We start from the raw sequence: 17,884 nt of genomic DNA, 5'->3' as shown, positions 1-17,884 counted from the left end.
TTTATTTTAAGGCAATCTTATTAACTAACATGTTATATATTTTTACTTGGAAAGTGGTTCATCGACGGTAGGAAATGAAGTTAAATGTTTCTTTCAAGAAGACATTTATAAGATAACTGTTACATATGCATACCAGGCAGGATTTCCCCCTCTGAGTTCTTGGTAATTTGCTCCCAAATTAGAGATGATTTCATGTTTCATCTTCTGTGGTTGTCTCGCAGAATTGGCTGGATCCTTCCAAGGAGCTGAAGAAGCAGATCAGGAGTGAGTGCAGCAATCCAGTGAAGCTACCTGATTGTTATATCCTCTGAATTTCCAAGTGAAGCCTTTGATGTTGTTGAATGTTGATTTTTAATCATTTGATGTTCTGTCGATACCTCAGCTGGACCCTGGAACTTTGCTTTCAATGTAAAGTTTTACCCACCAGACCCCTCACAACTGACTGAGGACATCACAAGGTCGGTTTTGCTGTCCTTTGCTTATGTTCTTCTATAAACCTTTTATAGACTTGGATGCATAAAAATGTACTTCTAGCACTTAAAAATCTCAGGAAGTTTTCAAAGAAATGAGAAAATCCAGACATTAGATATGATTTTTTTTTTTAAAAAAAAAAACACGAAATTGCAGTTTTGTTTACATATATATTGTATATTTTGTCCTCATTCTCTCAGGTACTACCTGTGCTTGCAGCTGAGGGATGATGTAGTTTCAGGTCGCCTGCCCTGTTCCTTTGCCACCCACACGGTGCTGGGCTCGTATACAGCGCAGTCCGAACTTGGAGACTATGACTCAGAGGAACTCGCCAGCGACTACCTCAGTGAACTGCGCTTCGCACCCAACCAGACCAAAGAGCTAGAGGAGAAGGTCATGGAGCTCCACAAGACTTACAAGTTAGTATCTGTAGTGCTATTTATTAATAGAAAGAGTCAGAAGGGTGTCAAATAGTCCAGTGAATTTATTATTGGTGGTCATAAACATGTCACTTTAAATTTCTTCTGTGGAAATGACACATGACATGTTCGTAGAATGTTTTTAGAAAATATAAACTGCTTTTCTCGTCTCACTGAATGGATCGCATATGATACATAGAACATAAAAGGACTAGTGCTGTCAGCGTTAATCTCGTTAAAATGATGTTAATGTCGTTAGTGAGTTAGCGCGTTAACGTCAGTTTAACGAAATTAACGTTGACAGCACTAAAAAGGACCCATCATTTTTTTTCTACTAATAAAATGCTCTGTTTGCATTTAGTGATGACATGTGTGTAATAAGGTCCTCTGATCAAATTCTTCATAAATCTGAAGTTGAATTGCACATCTAGTTTTTATGTCATTATTAGGCCTTGAATCAATCTGTGAATCTGAGTGAACATTCACAATCTGACCTAAGTCTCTCTTTTGAGCCCCCTCATTCCCCTTTATTGCAATGATTTGTCTGTAATTTGATGCTGGTCCATTGGCTGCAGTGACATTTCCAGGATTAGGGTCTTAGACAATCTAAAAATGGATACACTTAGAATTCTCAATAGAACTTCAGCTAAAAACATCCATGAAAACAGCCTTTTTCCAAAATCTTTCAAGCTATAATCCTGCTAATAATCCATGTAGAGATTTTCTCTCTCTCTCTCGTCACATTGGTCAGAAAGGTTTAAGTCTGCTTTTAAGAAAAAAAGAGAGGTTTAAATCTCTTTGCCTTACGTGTTTATGTCTGACGTGCTCTGTTGTGTGCATTCAGGGGGATGTCACCGGCTGATGCCGAGATGCACTTCTTGGAAAATGCCAAGAAGCTATCCATGTACGGTGTGGACCTCCACCACGCTAAGGTAGCAAATCGCAACAAATCTTAAGTATTTATTTATTAATATTTCTTACAACACAATGATATATCAGTCTATAGAATTCAACCTAACTGGTTAATGTGAAGTCAAATGTGGAAATCGATTTAGTTGTTTTTTTTAAAGGTTAACCTGTGAGTTTTTACAGCGTGCTTCATTATACATGCAAACCAAACAGTAACTTTTTTCCCCTCTTTACAGTCGACATGTGCAAGAAAGCAAACAACCATCGCTCAGTCTCATATTTACTCATTAAATATGAAGTTAACATTGGCACAGAGTCTAAAAGTCTCTCTCCCACCAGTACATGAATATATCGCTAATTTACACAAATGAGAGGCTTCACCTTTATGTGAGGTTAGAATAGTCTTTGTGTAAAAGATGGACTTAGCTACCACGATATCACAGAGGCCTAAGATAAAAACACCAAAATGTAAAAACTAGTTATTTAATTTGTTACTATAAACAAAGAGGTGGAGCTGAAGGACTTTCACCTCGTCAGACGTGGTGGGTGTTTCAAAACAATTCATGTTTTTCAGAATGTGGACGTAAACTGTTTTTGGCGTTTTCTGTGTGAGGTCTTATACAAACACATCACCCATGCAGTCGGTATTGACGCTTGCTACCACAACACTGCTGCTTCAGACACATCATGGCTGCCACAGTAATGCCTCAATTTAACATGCCACCGCTGCTCCCCTGACTGACTGACATTGTGTCACTGTTGCCTCTCTGGGGATGGGATGGGTTTAAGAGGGGCGATAGGTGGGAGGGGGTCTGGAGCCCAGCTTGACTTGGATAATTTCCCATCTGTTTTATTCTACTGTCCAGATTGGATCAAATATGTCACTAGAAAACGGGCGGTAAAAACAGAGAGCTGGTGTAGGACAGCGGGGCCGCTGTTGTCATAAAAGAAAATTACAGCCATCAGTCTTCTTGATATGAATCTGTTATCAAATGTGCTTTGAAAGTCAAAAAAGGGTCTAGATGCACATGATGGGGAGGAAATTGCCTTCACAGATTTAGATCAGAATAGAGGAGATGACAGAGATGCGGAAGCGGCCTTGATCAAACGAGCAGACATCAATGCTCAGTGTTGCTTCTGTGAGTCACAGTTTTGATACACGAGAAAAAGATGTACATATCAGACCAGCATCCCTCTTTTGTCTTCTCTCCTCTCTCACTAAATGCAAAGTTGGTAGGGAATCTCTATGAATGCTTGGCTCCAGCTGAGGGAGAGGTAAGAGGCTGCTTTCCATGTGCTTTGCCCGAATGAGAGTGTGTGTCTATGTGGTCTCTACTTGTGCATGGTTTCCTTCAAAGGTGTCATTTTAAGCACCCCACAAATCACTTAAGGCTGGTTGTTCATGCTTTGGATCAGCGCCTGCCTTTTCAAAACGTCGTCATTCATTTTTACCTGCTCATCTCATGCTTTGTGCAGTGAAGAGCGTCATTTTTGTGCTTCATCCACCATTTCCCGAAACTTCACTGTTCCTTTTGCCAGTTGGAACCCCTTCAGTCTTAATCCAAACTCCACACAGCCTGCATAGAAGAGTTTAGAGTGCCATATGCCTGAATCTACTCTCCACCTGCCTGCTTAACCCTGTTATTATCACAAACCTGGCTCTTATCTTAAACTCCACTTTGTCCTGCTGTGCACCGTCACCTAAACGCCTCCCGTATATCCTGTAGAGTCTATGGAAGTTCATATTTTAGAGACCACAAAAAAGAAAAAGAAAACGGTGCCGTGGTCAGTGAACTTCTTTGTAAAGCTTGTCAAGGACTTTGTGTTAAATAACATCTTGTAAACAATATTTCAAACATAACGTATTTCCATATTTTGCTTGGTCGTGTGTTGATGTTTGTGTTGTTTCCAGGACTCGGAGGGTGTGGAGATTATGCTGGGAGTTTGTGCAAGTGGCCTACTCATCTACAGAGACAGGTTGCGGATCAACAGATTCGCCTGGCCCAAAATCCTCAAAATCTCCTACAAAAGGAACAACTTCTACATCAAAATCCGGCCCGGCGAGGTAAAGATACGTTATGAAGATACTGGAAATGACTTTCTTGCAGCAGCAAACATAAACTAGAAACCTTTTTGAAATTGTGTATCAGCTATAAAGACCAGTAATTTAAATTCTAACACGTGTTGTTGCCACTACATTCATAATACCCCATCTCTGCTATGTGTGCATTGTAGTCTGTAGCTGATTTATGTTGGAAATATGAATATAAAATTAGGGCAGGGAATTGGGTGATTGTAAAATGTGTCATTGAGATCTGTGGCAAAAGTACAGCACTGGGATTTCACTATGCTTAAACTAAAAAAATACATATTTATAGAGCACTTTTAAAAATCCACAACACAAGGACAGCAAAAAAGCAGTCATGGGCCTGATCGTGCCATCCATTATACGCTTTATTTGACTTGATTGCTAAGTCGAATGGTGGGATGGAGGTATGTTGGTGTGCACTTCCTCTTGCTTGGAGACTAAAGCAATATTCTGAAGAGCAATGGACCACTCAGCTGGAGTAGAGAGAGACAACAACTTAGCTCTCAGTTGCCTGGCTGGGCGTCTGCATTCAGCCAGTAGCTACTAAAAACCCTGTGGCAGCAGTGGGTAGCACTTCTTCTGGACTTCATGAAACATCTCTAAGAGCTGATGAGTTTTTGAACAACCTCCAGGGTTAAGAATATAATGGAACCACTATATGTAATTTAGAGGCAGATGATTTTAACTTTGATTTATTTTTGAATGGCTGCACTTCTAAATATTGAATGCAGCTTTACCAATTATTGCTCTTAGCTTTTGCAAGTATTAAACAAAGTAAGGCATCTGCATTTAAACTAAAGCTGTCTTGTTTAGCATGTTTGTTTCAAAGGTTTTCAAAGGGGACACTAGATTGCACACAGTCAGTCAAACTTCAGGGATGTCAATCTGTCTGGTTAGGATATGTTAACCAGTGTGAATTCATTTCCTCTACCTTGGTGCACAGTGGCAACAACAAGACAAGCACCAAAAAAGAGAATTGTTTTGCGGGTGGTGGCAGCAAACCATTGCGCCTCCCGTCATCTCTCCTGATTACTTTTGGTTTTCACTTGTGCCCTTGTCACTGCTGATAGCATGACCTGCTGGTACCTGCAGCCCTGTCAGGTTGCACAGGTAGTGCAGCTCCTCCAGGATGGCGCATCCGTACATGCTGTTGCAAGAATGTTTGCTGTGTCTCAAGAGTATGGACAAAATACCAGGAGATGTGCTCGTGCACCATTCATCCTGTTTCTCCTCACATAAAGCAGCAGATGCTTGTTGTGCAGCTGGGTTGAAGCTCTTCAGTCCAACTCTCCCTTAATAGCCCCCATTTCCTCACATCAGACAGCAAAAGTCTGTAGCCATCACCATTCCCTTTATGTGGGCTGTCTTGTTGTTGCTTCTTCAGTGCACTTGTAGTCACTTTGATTTGCACAAAAACAAATGAAGCAATGGTTTCTGCTTCACAGTGTCACCTTATTTTATTTATTTTTAGTAGTTTGCATTTACAGCTTAAAAATAGCAAACAAGTACATTTAGAAGCAAGCAGGGTTGTAGCTCCTCGACAACGATACTTTAACATCAGCTTCCTTCTAAATGTGACAGTGCTTAGTTGCTGGATTTTTCAAAGTGCATGTACTTTTACTGCAAAGGGAATTAATTTCAGTGTCTAGAGCAACCGGGGAGAGCGTTTATCGGTGTTACACACACACACACACACACACACACACACACACACACACACACACACACACACACACACACACACCATCTGTACCACTGATACTCTGAGGAAACTTGACTCAAACGCCATCAAGCTTAACTTTACTATATTTAGTACTTTCAAAAGCTAACCGTAATAATGAAAGTGACTTCATGCAGTAATTTGACAATAAATCAACAGTTCAGTTACTGTTTCATGTATGAAAGAAGAATGAAACCAAACATTCCTAGAATAGTTGACATCAGTTCTTGCAGAAATCTCATGAAGTAGAGAAGAGCCAATAACTGCTGCTGCCTCTGGGCATCTAGCAATTACTGGCTAAGTTCAGCAACGCTTTGGGGAAAAAGAAAGTTGGGCGAATTTCCTTCTTTGTTTTCAAATGTTAATTTAAGTGAACACAATTCATTACGGTATTATCAAGCTAGAATGCAAAGCAGTTATCCTTTTAATTAAAGACAAATACCTTATAAAAACACATTAATATGATTAGGGGGAAAAGTAATGAATTGTGATTGTCAAAGGGATCTCCATGGTGACTCATACCACAGCATTTTGTCTCACTTGCAGTTCGAGCAGTTTGAAAGCACGATTGGTTTCAAGCTTCCAAATCATCGTGCTGCCAAAAGGCTCTGGAAAGTCTGCGTGGAACACCACACCTTCTTCAGGTAAGAAAAAGCAACAGACCTGTGATGAGAACACAGCATTGAGAAGTTTTAATTATAAATAATATGTGCACCTCGGCAGCTCAAGCTTATTCTCCACTCAATACCATGCATAATACATTGTTTCCCAAATGAATTTGTGAATCAGACATGTGATCGTACAGCTTTGTCGGCACAGATTTACTGCTAATCATTATACACGAATTCATGTCGTGAGAGAAGCATCGTCCAGACTCTTAATAGTTGTTGCCGTTTTGAAAACATGCGAAGTTTGTTCATTTAAGCAAAAAAAAAAAAGGGAGGTTTTGAGTAGCGTGCTCAGCCCCACGGCTCTCTGGGGAATGTTCACTAAAGTAGCAGTTAGCGTTTCAGAGCACTATGCTTAAATCTGTGTTTTTATTTTTGGTTTGAATAATGTGAGTGTTGGTAACTTCTGACAGGCTCGTATCCCCCGAGGCACCCCCAAAGAAGTTCCTGACTCTCGGCTCCAAATTTCGCTACAGCGGCAGAACACAGGCTCAGACACGCAGGGCCAGTTCTCAGATCATCAGACCTGCTCCGTTCTTTGAACGCACCTCCAGCAAACGCTACAACATGTCCCGCAGCTTAGATGGAGGTGAGGTGTTTGTTTTTCCAGAGACAGAGATTCTTGGATGTGTTTCTGTACAAGAGAAAGTTGCTATGCCTCGGGAAAGTGGAAGAAAAATATTTTCACCTGACTGTTAACGTAGCTGTTAAATTTTTGGTGCATGTTTAGCAGCACAGTGACAAATGCATAAAGGATATAATAGCAGCAATGTCCAGGAGCAAATCAAAGCTTTTTCACAGTGAATGACATGCAGTTGGCCATCACATCCATCTTTGTCCTCTGGTGTTTCAGCTCCAATTATGGAGAACCACGAGACCCTGATGAAGGACAATGCTGCTGACGGGGAAGCCAAAGTCATTGCCAAGGGAGACATTATCACCACTGTAACAACTGAGAAAAAAGCAGAGGAAGAGAAGGCTGAGGAGGGGGACGCTAAGAAGGACACAGCAGAGACACCAGAACCTGCTGCCACATCACCGCTCAGACAAGACACAAAGGTAAGTTGCTGTCCACATTTAGACTTCAAGGACTTCAGAGACATTGGATGTTTTCTGTTTGATTCAGAGAGGTGCTACACGTGAAAGACTAAGATTGTTTCTTAGAAGCTGCAGTTATTATGTTTTAAGCCCTTTCTGAGATTTTAATTTTGCTTTCTTTCTTAATAGACTTCTTCTTGGCTGATGAGAATTTCCCACTTGCTATCAGCTTAACCCTCTGCAGTAGACAAGGCCTAAATGCTTTTTCTCATTTTCTGTGCGCTTTACTAATTAGCTTTTCTTTTCTTGTTTTTCCTTTGACCCTCACACTATACTCGTGTGTGTGCTCATGCTTATTCGCCCCCTTCCTTTCCCCTACACACACACGGCCATCTCTTCATTGTCATTTCCCTCCGTCAGTGCACCCCTCATGCATTCACATCTGACCCCCTCCGTTCTGAGCTCTCGCTCCCTTCATCCCCCATTTCATCAACTAAAGTACGGCGCAGGCACAGGGAGAACGCCCGCAAGCGAGCTTCATCAGTCAGTCCAGTCAAGAGCAGTACCGGGTGCCGCCGCCGGCAAGCCCGCGCCGACCATAAAGCCGCCCTGCTGGAGGAGCAGGCTCTGCTTTTGTCAGCCCGCAAGCAGAGGCTGGAGCAGGGCAAGAGCCGGGGCGGCACGCTCTTCTCCTTCTCCCTGCACCTGCCCGACCTGTCGTCCATCCTAGATGAGGATGGCTACATCACATTCCCTGACCTGTCAGAGATGCGCTTCCTTCCTGAGTGTGCGCAGAACTTCCTCCCCATTAAGTCACCTTCACTCATCCCCTGCTTCCTTTTCATCTTCTTCTTCCTGCTTTCCACTTCCTTCTCTGTGCCCTATGCCCTCACCCTCTCCTTCCCGCTGGCGCTGTGCCTCTGCTACCTGGAGCCCAAGGCAGCCTCCCTGACCGCCTCCCTAGCCCAGAGTTACCATGACCATGACAGTTCAGAGGAAGAGGAGGTGTGTTTTGCGGACGCCTGTATGTTCCAGTACCCGCCCCTGGCTTAGAATGACAGTCCATGATATCGGTTAACCCCTTACCGTGTCCTCTGCCGTTTCACCAGTTCAGAGCCGACCTGGAGACTGTCTGTCCCAGTGTCTGTCAGTCTCCTACTTTCAGAACCTCATCTCTGCCCAGTCACATTCATCCTGTAGACTACATCCTCATCAGCATCACGAGTACACGGAGATGAACTTGCAAGTCTCACCATCTCATATTTGATGTATGTTTAAAGAGAGGGTTAGACACAAATAGTCAGGGACATTAAGAGCTTCTGAGCTGCTTCAGTGACACGTTACCATGAACTCTCACTGAAGAAAAAAACAGTTCATCATGTGACTATTTCACTATCTGAATGAGCACATTGTGTTTACAGATTATGAGTATCAGAAGAAGTCACCTGTCTTCATTTAGTCACTAATCCTTCACCAAACCCCACAAAGAAAAACACGGCTTTTGTGGCTAACCCATCTCAGTGTTATCATGTACATTCAGGGCTTTTATAGATTAAACCGTTATCCATACCAGCTGCATGGGAACACATCCATATATATCTGCACTCAGTCTCTCTGCATTGCGTCCAGAAGAGCAGCACTAATTAAAATGAATCATTCAAACAGAACATCAGCTGAAAAGGGCACCGAGTGTTTCGGTGAAGAGGCTTGCCATGTGGAGTGCAAAGATGTGCTACCTTTCCCTCAAGCAGCACTCTTTGCAGTCACCAATTATGAGTGTAGTGTAATACACGCTGTGATGCAGAGAGACGGTGACCGATAAATGCATCCTAATCACCCCAGCATGCATGACGTGAGAGGAGGGGGAGGGCCTGAAAGTCAGGTTACTGTTCGGCAACAAATTTTTACTGTCAAGTGTTTTGTGTTTGTACAGTGACTACACAGCAAATGTCATATCCACGTGGAGTGATTGACATAAACCAGGATGTAGCCTCTCGTAATCACAAATTTGTATTATTGATTTAAAAAATATATATCAAATGTTACCCTGAAATGTCAAAGTGACTGACCGAAGGTTTCATCTTCCTCTGAGTCTGTTTTGCTTCTGCTTATTTTTCATTTGCTTTTTAACTGTTTGTTTTGTGGTTGTTCTTTTGCAGAACGTATCTGCAGTATTGTCTAATAATCTGTAGCTGACAGTGCAAACAGCCAATGCATTTCCATCTTCCCCATTATTGTGGCTATGAAGAATTTCTGTAGAGCATAAATGCAAATAGTCAAAAGTTCACAAGTTTGGTTGTTCTTGTTTTTCTTGCTTTCGACTTGGACCCGTTTGGGTGTGTCTGTGAATGCAGACTGACAGCGAACAAACTGATTTTGCCTTTGATGGAGAGATGACCGCTACAGAGGTTTGTACACAAAGAAAACCATCATAATTAAGGCATGCAGGAAATACAGAATAAAAAGGAAAAGCAAGGAAGTGCCGGTGAATTATAGGTCTGGTAACCACTGAAACGTTTTTTGCGAAAATGCAAAAGTCGTGTATGTCGTGCTCTGGATCTTGTTATGCCATTTTAGTTCCTTCCCTTTTTTATGTATTAAAATGCATGTCACAGTATCTGCACTTTTATCTCTTTATCAGTCTTTTCTACAGACTCCATTAATACTGACTGTTGGCTAAGCCCTGCACCTGTTGCAGTGTCTGTTGATGATAGACTTTAATTTGTAATACCTAAAAACAAAAGCGTTTTTTAAACGAAGAGGATTTCAGACAGGCTTCTTGTGTCTGTCTGATTTCATCATCTGAAGTGAAAAATATTGCCAGATTCTGTTAGCTTAAGCTCCTGTAATACGCTCATTTTGGCCATAAAGGGGGAGACATAACCATCCCAAACTAATTTGGATGTTTCTATCTAATCGCTTCTGAAGTCTGGCAGCATCAGAAATAGCTGTTGCTAGAAGCTAATGGCTAAATACTGGTGGTTACACTTAAAGTCACAAAAGAGAGCTTTTTAAAGAAAAACTCATCACACAAGTCAACGTCCACTTGGTTTGTGGATGTTGGTAATACTTGTTCATTGATTTAAGAATAAGCTCAATAGCTGTGTAGTATAGAGCAGAGAAAGTCACTGTTTATTCAGTTTCTTCCACTTTTTGATTTGGAAAGTTGAAATGAAATCAGCTGCCTGATAAAACTTGCTGTCAGTCCTTTTAAACCTGTGGAAAGATCCAAAGGTGGACATGGCTGCAGTTCCTTGTTACATATTTTGTCGTGGACTGTAGTTGTTCAGAGCCGGGGATTAGCTAACTGTCAGTTTCTGTTCATTATCTTTACCCGTTCCTTCCCTCTCTTACCTCTGCTTGCTTGTCCTTGTTGCTCGCTTTCTCTTTCCCTTCACCTGTTTTTTTCCATCTGCGTCTCTTCTTTAATAGCGCATTACTGTCTTGTCTCACTGTCTCTATGCTTTCCTCCTTACTTGCTGCCAGTCTGAAGCAGATGAGGACTCTGAGATGCGGACGCAGGTACACCGGGCTTGCTTCGCAGCCCTGCTCAGTGCATCACACCGACATCAGATGCACTGAGCCGCTCACAAATCAGCCATCAGTCATTTTGTTCAATCCATCTGCCTTCGCTTGCCTGTTGCTGTTGCTGCTGCTGCTGCTCACTATCATACCTTACATCAGACTCTTGCTTAAATCCACTGCGCAGACTTCTGCTGCTTTTTTGTGGAGTCGTGGTTATGTTTAATTTCCTGCTGTTGCTACACCCAGGACTCAGATTTCAGTTTTCAAGGTTCTTCATAACCTGTAACTTTTCAGTGCGTTGAAGCTTACCCTCATTTGTCAGTCATACTGTACAAACCGAGGCTCCCAGTTTCTCCTAAAACTATTTTGATTTTAATAAAGCATCTAATTCCCTTATTTACAGTTCCTCTCCCCCTTTCTTGTCTTTGCAGTATAGTTTCATAAGACGAGTAAAAGGGGAAAACGTTTTTATCAGACATAGTAATCTGATGCTAGAGGTTGGTAAGAAAAAAAATGCATGACTGAAATGTGCATGCAGGTTACTTTGGTAAGAGGAAACCTAACTGGTAATCGAAGTGGTAACAGATGTGTCTAACTGATGAGTGGCTGCTAGTATTTGAGATTTTGGGGAGTTAGACTTGCTGTGAGCATCCAAATGCATTCTTATGACAAAACAGGCTAAGTTGAAATAGGTCATTATTAACCTTGAATGAGATTTGGGAGTGTTCTTCTTAACTAAACCTATGAAACTAAATCTGTAAATCTCTGCATGAAACCAGTCCCCCCCGCCCCAGAAAATTAAGCTAGTCTTAAATGCTTCTTTAGCATTTCAGTACAAGCTGCTACTTTCTTAACAGCTGCCATGTGGGTGTACCTTTTTTTGCTTTTGTTTTGCGTTTTGTGCTAGCTGCTGCACAGGTAGCCTGGACAAAGTCCTAAACAGGCCTGTGAACAATAAGTATGAAGAGCCGAGGAAGCAAATAATGCAACTGATTTAGGTCTGCGGAAGTTTACGTCGCAGATCTTTTCCGAGCTGCATTTTATGCTGTCCGCGTATTTTTGGTAATTCTTTGGAAATGCAAGCTACCATTGCGTACATGAAGCATGGCCGTCGTTCCCTCCGCGCTGCTCCTGCCCTCATCATTGTATCACGGTTGATCGGCCACTTTAGGACACAGAGCCTCCGGCGGAGGTCGTCAAGCACCAAACCAACATCAGCGAATTGAAGCGTTCCTTCCTGGAGACCGACGGAAGCATCGCCACGCCCGGTCTGACAGAGTGGGAGAAGAGACTCTCCTCGTCCCCTATGCGCTCACCTAGATCGGATGAGGCACCAATGATAGAGCCGCTGGAGCTGGATGTAAGCTGCAGCACCACAGCAGACTGAATGATGGCATGTGTGTGTAGAGCATGACATCACCAAGGAGATTTCCTTTGGTTTTTTTTGCTTTAAAAAAAAAAAAGTAGTCAGTTCAGGATTTAGTGCACATTGACTCATAAAGCAGTAAATTTAATATTCATAATGAGCCTAGATTTTTATTTTTTCTCAAACGGTGCAAGTGTGGTCACACATTTTGCATCCCAAATGGTTTTAGTGCATATGAAAGGAGACGATGGGCACCTTGACAGAGGAGAATTATCTGTAAAGTTATTCAGAGCTGAATAAAGTTAATTTCAGTGAGTGTGTTTCTCTTTCCCTCTTATCAGCTCATGTCTTCGGTAACTGATTATCATATTAATTTGTCTCGGTAATGGATGATGAAGTCATTAATCAGTGGTGTGATTGTTGTGCTCAGTGACATGTGCATTTTTATCAGAGTTTCTCCTTTACTTGTGATGTGTAAAATTATCTGATGGACTTGCACAGGACAAATGAGCGGCACTAATTAAAGTCTGAAGACGAGTCACTGACAACCAGTGTGTCTGACTAAAAGGCAAGAAGGTGAAGGAGCTTTAGGATCCAGAGTTGCCACAATGGAACATGCGGTTCCACTGGTTCTGCCCGTTCTTGTATTTTTCTTGAATATATGTGACTTTCTTTAAATGTCTATTTATGTTTTGTTCCCTCTGCAGACTAAAGAAGATGAGCCAGCAGCAGATGAGACAAAAGAGGTGGAACCTAAAATCACTGAGGTAAGCTGCTTCCACTGAGTTAATATTGAACATGTGTGAGACTTGTTTTTGTTTGTTTGTTTTTACCTTTATCTATGTGGAGTTACTTGTAGCTTGTGGTTCTTTGAAAGAACAGTGTTTCTGTCAATTTCTGCTTTTTTTTTTTCCCCCTCAACACTCTCTAAGCTTTCTTTGGCCGCTGTTTGAAAGCTTTTAAAACGTCCTTTTTGTCTTTTCAAGTTTAGAAACCGCTAAAGACTCATTAGTTCTTATAGTGACAGTACCTCTGTCTCTGCGGAGGGACACTAGAACTTGCAGCTCTTGGAGAAATTGAAGTGTGATTACTAAGAGCTGCAAATTGCCTGTGGTCGTTGAGAGTAGGACGCCGTTGTGGTGCAAATGCATGTTTTTTCCAGATTTGATTGTAGTTGAACAAACCATTAAACTGTTGTAAGAATTTAAATTGACTTGACCACATCCACAAAAGTTGGTTAGCAAATCACAGAAAAACAACAGAAGAAATCTCAAATTAAACCTATGGCCAGTGTTTAGGACTGCCCAGTCTTTAAATGTACTGAAATATGTAAAATGTTATGTTAAGTTTGTTTAGCAAAAGGTGTGTGTGTGTGTTTTCTCCTTATGCGTTCTTTATTTCTGCTGTGTATTGGCTTTGTCATGTCCTCTGTCTACTAACTTGAACGATCCATGTCCAATAAGCCAAGTGTCTCCCCAGGCAGCAGGTTATCTGGTGAAATATGTGGTGGATAGTATGACAGCTGATGGGCCCACCTCCTCTGGGCCTCATGGGATTAGTCTGTCAACCACTATGGACGACGACGTCTTTATGGACGGGACCCTGAGGGAGGTGGAGGAGAAAACCCCTGAGTCCCAGGACGACGTGTCAGAGAGGTTGGTGGTGAAGGTCAGCCCCGGAGCTATGAGACAAGAAGTGTCCCAAGCCATCAGCGACAAGAAAGGGACGCTAATTATCCTGAAGGACGCCGAGGATAAATCAGACACTGAGGGCAAAGAGAAAAGTGCTGTCCCTGGAGAGTTTAAAGCTGATGAGCATGTAATGCGGATGGCTTCTAAAGAGGAAGAAATCCCCAGAGCAGACACTTCAGTTGTTACAGAAGCTCAAACTACAGCCGCCAAGATGCTGAGTCCGAAGGTGGAGATAAAAACAGACAGCATGACTCAGATTAAAGACATTGACTCGCCTAAGAAGGCTATGGCATCATGGATCTCTGAGGAGGTGAAGACGGAGACTCCAGAGTTCATCAGTATGTCAACAAAGGAAGTAAAAGATATGAAGACTTCTGATGGACTACAGGAGAGAGCAGAAATCTTCACTTTCAAAGAAGTCCAGTCTGAGCAGTCAAAGTCCAGCCTGACTCAGATTACAGTTTCTGAATCTTCAACTACATCTTTAGTTGTGGTACTGTATGAAAACTAAAAGTAACTATTCAGTTTTGGCTGCCTCCCCTCATATCTCCACCACCACCACCCGCTGCCTAGCCTCATTTACTGCCTTCACTCCAGCAGCGACCAAACCGGTCTAATAACTCAAGCCCCGTGCATGGCTAACAGTCCCTTAACACCTAGCGTTTACACGCATTCTTGCCAAACCGCTGGTTTCTTTTGCAGTCGGGCCCGCTGCTTCTTTTTCAGTGCAGCTGCTTTGGGTTTGTTTTTGAGTTTTGTTGACAGCTAACAGCTTGCCTTACAGTAGCAGCTAACTCCCGCAGCTGATAAAGGAAGAAATTGGGTCTCTGTCTGTTTCTACAGCTCTGCTAAGCGACACCATTTCTTTCTTTCGGTTCCGTTATCAGTTCCCTGAAAGCGGTGACTTCATAGCCCTGGCTCGGTGCCACTGCTGCAGCTTTCATCCTCCAAAATCCCCTCTGCCTCATAAACAGGTCGGGGGGGGGGGAATTGTATGGATCTACCCGAGAAGAGATTTCACTGTTCTTATGGAGCAGTTTTGAAAAGCAGATTAGTGGAAATTTGCTCCTAGTGGATTTAGTGATTCTAAAACCGGATTTTTGTTTAAAGGATTTAGGATTTGTCATAAGTCAGCACATTTAATAAGTTACATAATGGTATTCCATACAATCATTACATTATTTACTTTTCAGTCCCTTTTTTCCTTTTCCATGCTCTCTCCTTTGGCTCTTTAAATCCAGACTGTGACTTTTGACTGTTCCCTCTTCACCTCTCTCTCTCTGTTCTTGTGTCCATCCATCTTCCTGTCCCATTAGTCTACGTTGGAGTGTGTTTCCTCCTCTCAAAAGGTGACCACTGCTCTCTGGCCCTTACAGTAAATAAGTATTGGAACACAGGTTGTATGTAATTGTTGTACTGGTTGTACACGTGCTCATAACTAACAGTTGTTCCCTTTACAGGTTTGAATTTGCCCTGTGTGTTTGAATTTTGACATTATCTAATGATATAATTATCATTCACAGGCACCAGCTGGTCAGGAGGAGAAACCGGTGATAGAGACGGAGGCACTCCCAGCCAAGTCTGCAGGGCCATCGGTAAATATCCAGACCACAGAGGCTGTACAGGCCGAGCAATCGCACCCTACAGCAGAGCCACAAGCCATGAAAATGCTGGGGAGCTAAGCTTAACAGATGTAGAGGTGGAGGCACCGATGTTAAAAAATGGCAATGATGGGTTCAGATTTACTCTTCCTGATTATATTAGTGGTTATGGAAAGCAAGGAGAGCTGCCTTTAACAGAGGAGGAACCCGATGAAGAAAAAAAATAAGAGGTTTTTGGAGTCTTTAGAAAAGAAGTTTGCAGCTTTTAAACATGCAGGGGAGAAGAAGCACACAGAAGTGAAGAACAGGGTTCAGTTCTCTGATGAGGTACAATTTTTCAAAGAAGAATTCCCCGTAAAGACAGAAGATGGTATGGAGGTGGATGAAGAGGTGGTGGAATGTTTTCCAGTGGCCCCTGAGTGTACAGAGGATGACTCAAAGAAACTTTCAGAGATGTCAAACCGTTTGCCGTTTGAAAAAGAGAAATATTACCATGTTAAGATGGAAAGCCCAGAAGATGAAACGGAGGAAGCAGAGGTTAAACCCTTGGCTGTAAAGAAGGGAGTACCTCACAAGTATGACAATAAAGAAGTGAATTTGCAAAAAATGGAAGAAAATGAGTCAGAAGGGAGAGGAGATATGATGGCATCAGAAGAAATTGTAGAGGGCAAAGCACTGGAAAAAGAAACTGAGGTGCGAGGCCAGACAAGCCCACACAAAGGGACTCTATCTGAACTCCTTAGGTCACACACACCAGCTTCCAATTCGCCTTCTGCTGTGCCTCGGTTGGAGGTAACATTGCATAAGCTTCAGACGCCTCAGCCTCATTATTACAGACTCACCATCTCCCCCCGCATCACGGCCCACCACTAGTAATCGATCTAGCTCTGCCAAACGCATGGATTTATTTCTCAAGCTCCTAACTCCGCAGTTTGTTGCTGTGCAGATCAGCTGACCTTTTAATTGATGTGGTGCACACACTTGATAGAAAACTTGTGATTCCCGTTCTTCAGTGTCCTCCCCTGCACTGGATGAGGGACTAACACATGACTGCATGCTCTTTTAGAGATCTGAGGCACTCGGTGACCATCCTTGGCTTAGCTTATTAGCATTATTTTAGTCAATGTGATTTACTTATTTTAAGAACAGAAGCACACAGTTAACAGTGAACACCTGTAGCATTTGATTTCAGGCATAACATCTGACTCAGGTAGGGTGCTTTTCATAATGCTGGTCTTCCCCTGCAGGCATTTATTTGTCCCTGTTTTGTGTATTTGTCAAACAGAGTCCCGACATTACCGCAGTGGCTACCAAAGACATGCCCGTGATCCACACTGAGACAAAAACGATCACCTATGAAGCTGCAGAGGTACATGTGACCACAATGTGTGACTGTCGTAGTTATTGGATGGCAGTGATGGAGGAATAGTGTACGAGTTGGTATAAGAAATTTAGCAGTAGCAACAGCAGGATTTGAGGTGAACTGACAATCATGTTGCAGAGCAGCACTCGTTCACTGAGTGCAGTGTTTGCATTTGCCTGGGAGGTCAAATATTAACCCGACTTTTAGCGCCATTTTGCTCCCCACTACCTCTTGTGAGAAATGTTTGTTTTGAAGCTTAAAGCTGCATTGTGTTCAGCTGCTAGCTTCTGACTATCATCTGCTTGGTGAGCAGCCAGCATTTAATGGAGAACAGTTATCAGAAACGCAAAAAGAAAAAAGGTACAGCAACTGCCTGCTGTGACAGCAGACGACCAGTGAGAGTGAGTCAAAACACTGAAGTTACTGGAAAGTCTGAGCAGTAAGAAATGAGATAAAAACACATTTTTGAAGCTTTGTAGAGCTGATGGGAACTGCAGCAGTTGGAGTTACTGCAGCTTTAAAGCTCAACTATAAATTTTCATGGATTAGCGATGGATTAAGTCAGCGTTTGTTAAATGGGGTACTCGCATCCCTTAGGCATGCTTTTAAAAACTGCAGGGGGGTAAGTATGTCTACCTCTGCCAAGGATGTTATGTGATTGGTTCAGTTTGTTTGTTTGTTTGTTTATAGCAAAATTACTGGAAAAGTTTTGAAGGGATTTGCATTAAAATTTCACCAGAGGTGGAGCTTAGCACAACTTGGTGTGATTACCTGATGCAGTCAATCTGGATCCAGGAATATTTGGAAGGATTCTGTAACATTGCTACATGGGGCAACATTTAATTATTTATTTAGTACAAATATTACTGATTACTGGGTTACTGTTAAATGTGAAGTGTGTCACTAGTTGCTTTCCTGCCACCAAGAGAGACAAAGATTCTCACACAAGACAAACAGACTCACTGGGCTGAATAAACATGTCAGTGTTAGTACATTACTGCAGCGGTCCCCAACCCCCGGGCCT

General features: G+C 42.4%; 1 protein-coding gene across 30 annotated transcripts in view; it reads left to right on the top strand.

Moving 5' to 3' along the window:
* Nucleotides 1-17,884, top strand: part of epb41l3b (erythrocyte membrane protein band 4.1-like 3b) — a 57,163-nt gene that overhangs the window by 31,384 nt on the left and 7,895 nt on the right. For 6 of the 30 annotated variants that reach the window (XM_080293258.1, XM_080293257.1, XM_026148466.2 and 3 more), the window contains exons 5-23: nucleotides 222-264; nucleotides 383-458; nucleotides 672-890; nucleotides 1,735-1,822; nucleotides 3,030-3,074; nucleotides 3,712-3,864; nucleotides 6,155-6,252; nucleotides 6,690-6,865; nucleotides 7,130-7,335; nucleotides 7,735-8,319; nucleotides 9,669-9,722; nucleotides 10,801-10,836; nucleotides 11,271-11,336; nucleotides 12,011-12,199; nucleotides 12,913-12,972; nucleotides 13,685-14,389; nucleotides 15,213-15,245; nucleotides 15,420-15,491; nucleotides 16,783-16,866. In XM_080293258.1, the coding sequence (XP_080149384.1) occupies nucleotides 222-264; nucleotides 383-458; nucleotides 672-890; nucleotides 1,735-1,822; nucleotides 3,030-3,074; nucleotides 3,712-3,864; nucleotides 6,155-6,252; nucleotides 6,690-6,865; nucleotides 7,130-7,335; nucleotides 7,735-8,319; nucleotides 9,669-9,722; nucleotides 10,801-10,836; nucleotides 11,271-11,336; nucleotides 12,011-12,199; nucleotides 12,913-12,972; nucleotides 13,685-14,389; nucleotides 15,213-15,245; nucleotides 15,420-15,491; nucleotides 16,783-16,866 (2,988 nt within the window). The remainder of the gene's footprint in view (nucleotides 1-221; nucleotides 265-382; nucleotides 459-671; nucleotides 891-1,734; nucleotides 1,823-3,029; nucleotides 3,075-3,711; nucleotides 3,865-6,154; nucleotides 6,253-6,689; nucleotides 6,866-7,129; nucleotides 7,336-7,734; nucleotides 8,320-9,668; nucleotides 9,723-10,800; nucleotides 10,837-11,270; nucleotides 11,337-12,010; nucleotides 12,200-12,912; nucleotides 12,973-13,684; nucleotides 14,390-15,212; nucleotides 15,246-15,419; nucleotides 15,492-16,782; nucleotides 16,867-17,884) is intronic. The other 24 variants (XM_080293259.1, XM_080293260.1, XM_080293255.1 and 21 more) reach the window with 20 other exon arrangements.

Source organism: Astatotilapia calliptera, chromosome 18 (assembly GCF_964374335.1).
Source record: "Astatotilapia calliptera chromosome 18, fAstCal68.1, whole genome shotgun sequence".
NCBI classification, from domain to species: Eukaryota; Metazoa; Chordata; class Actinopteri; order Cichliformes; family Cichlidae; genus Astatotilapia; species Astatotilapia calliptera.
This window is presented reverse-complemented; position numbering and strand designations above follow the sequence as displayed.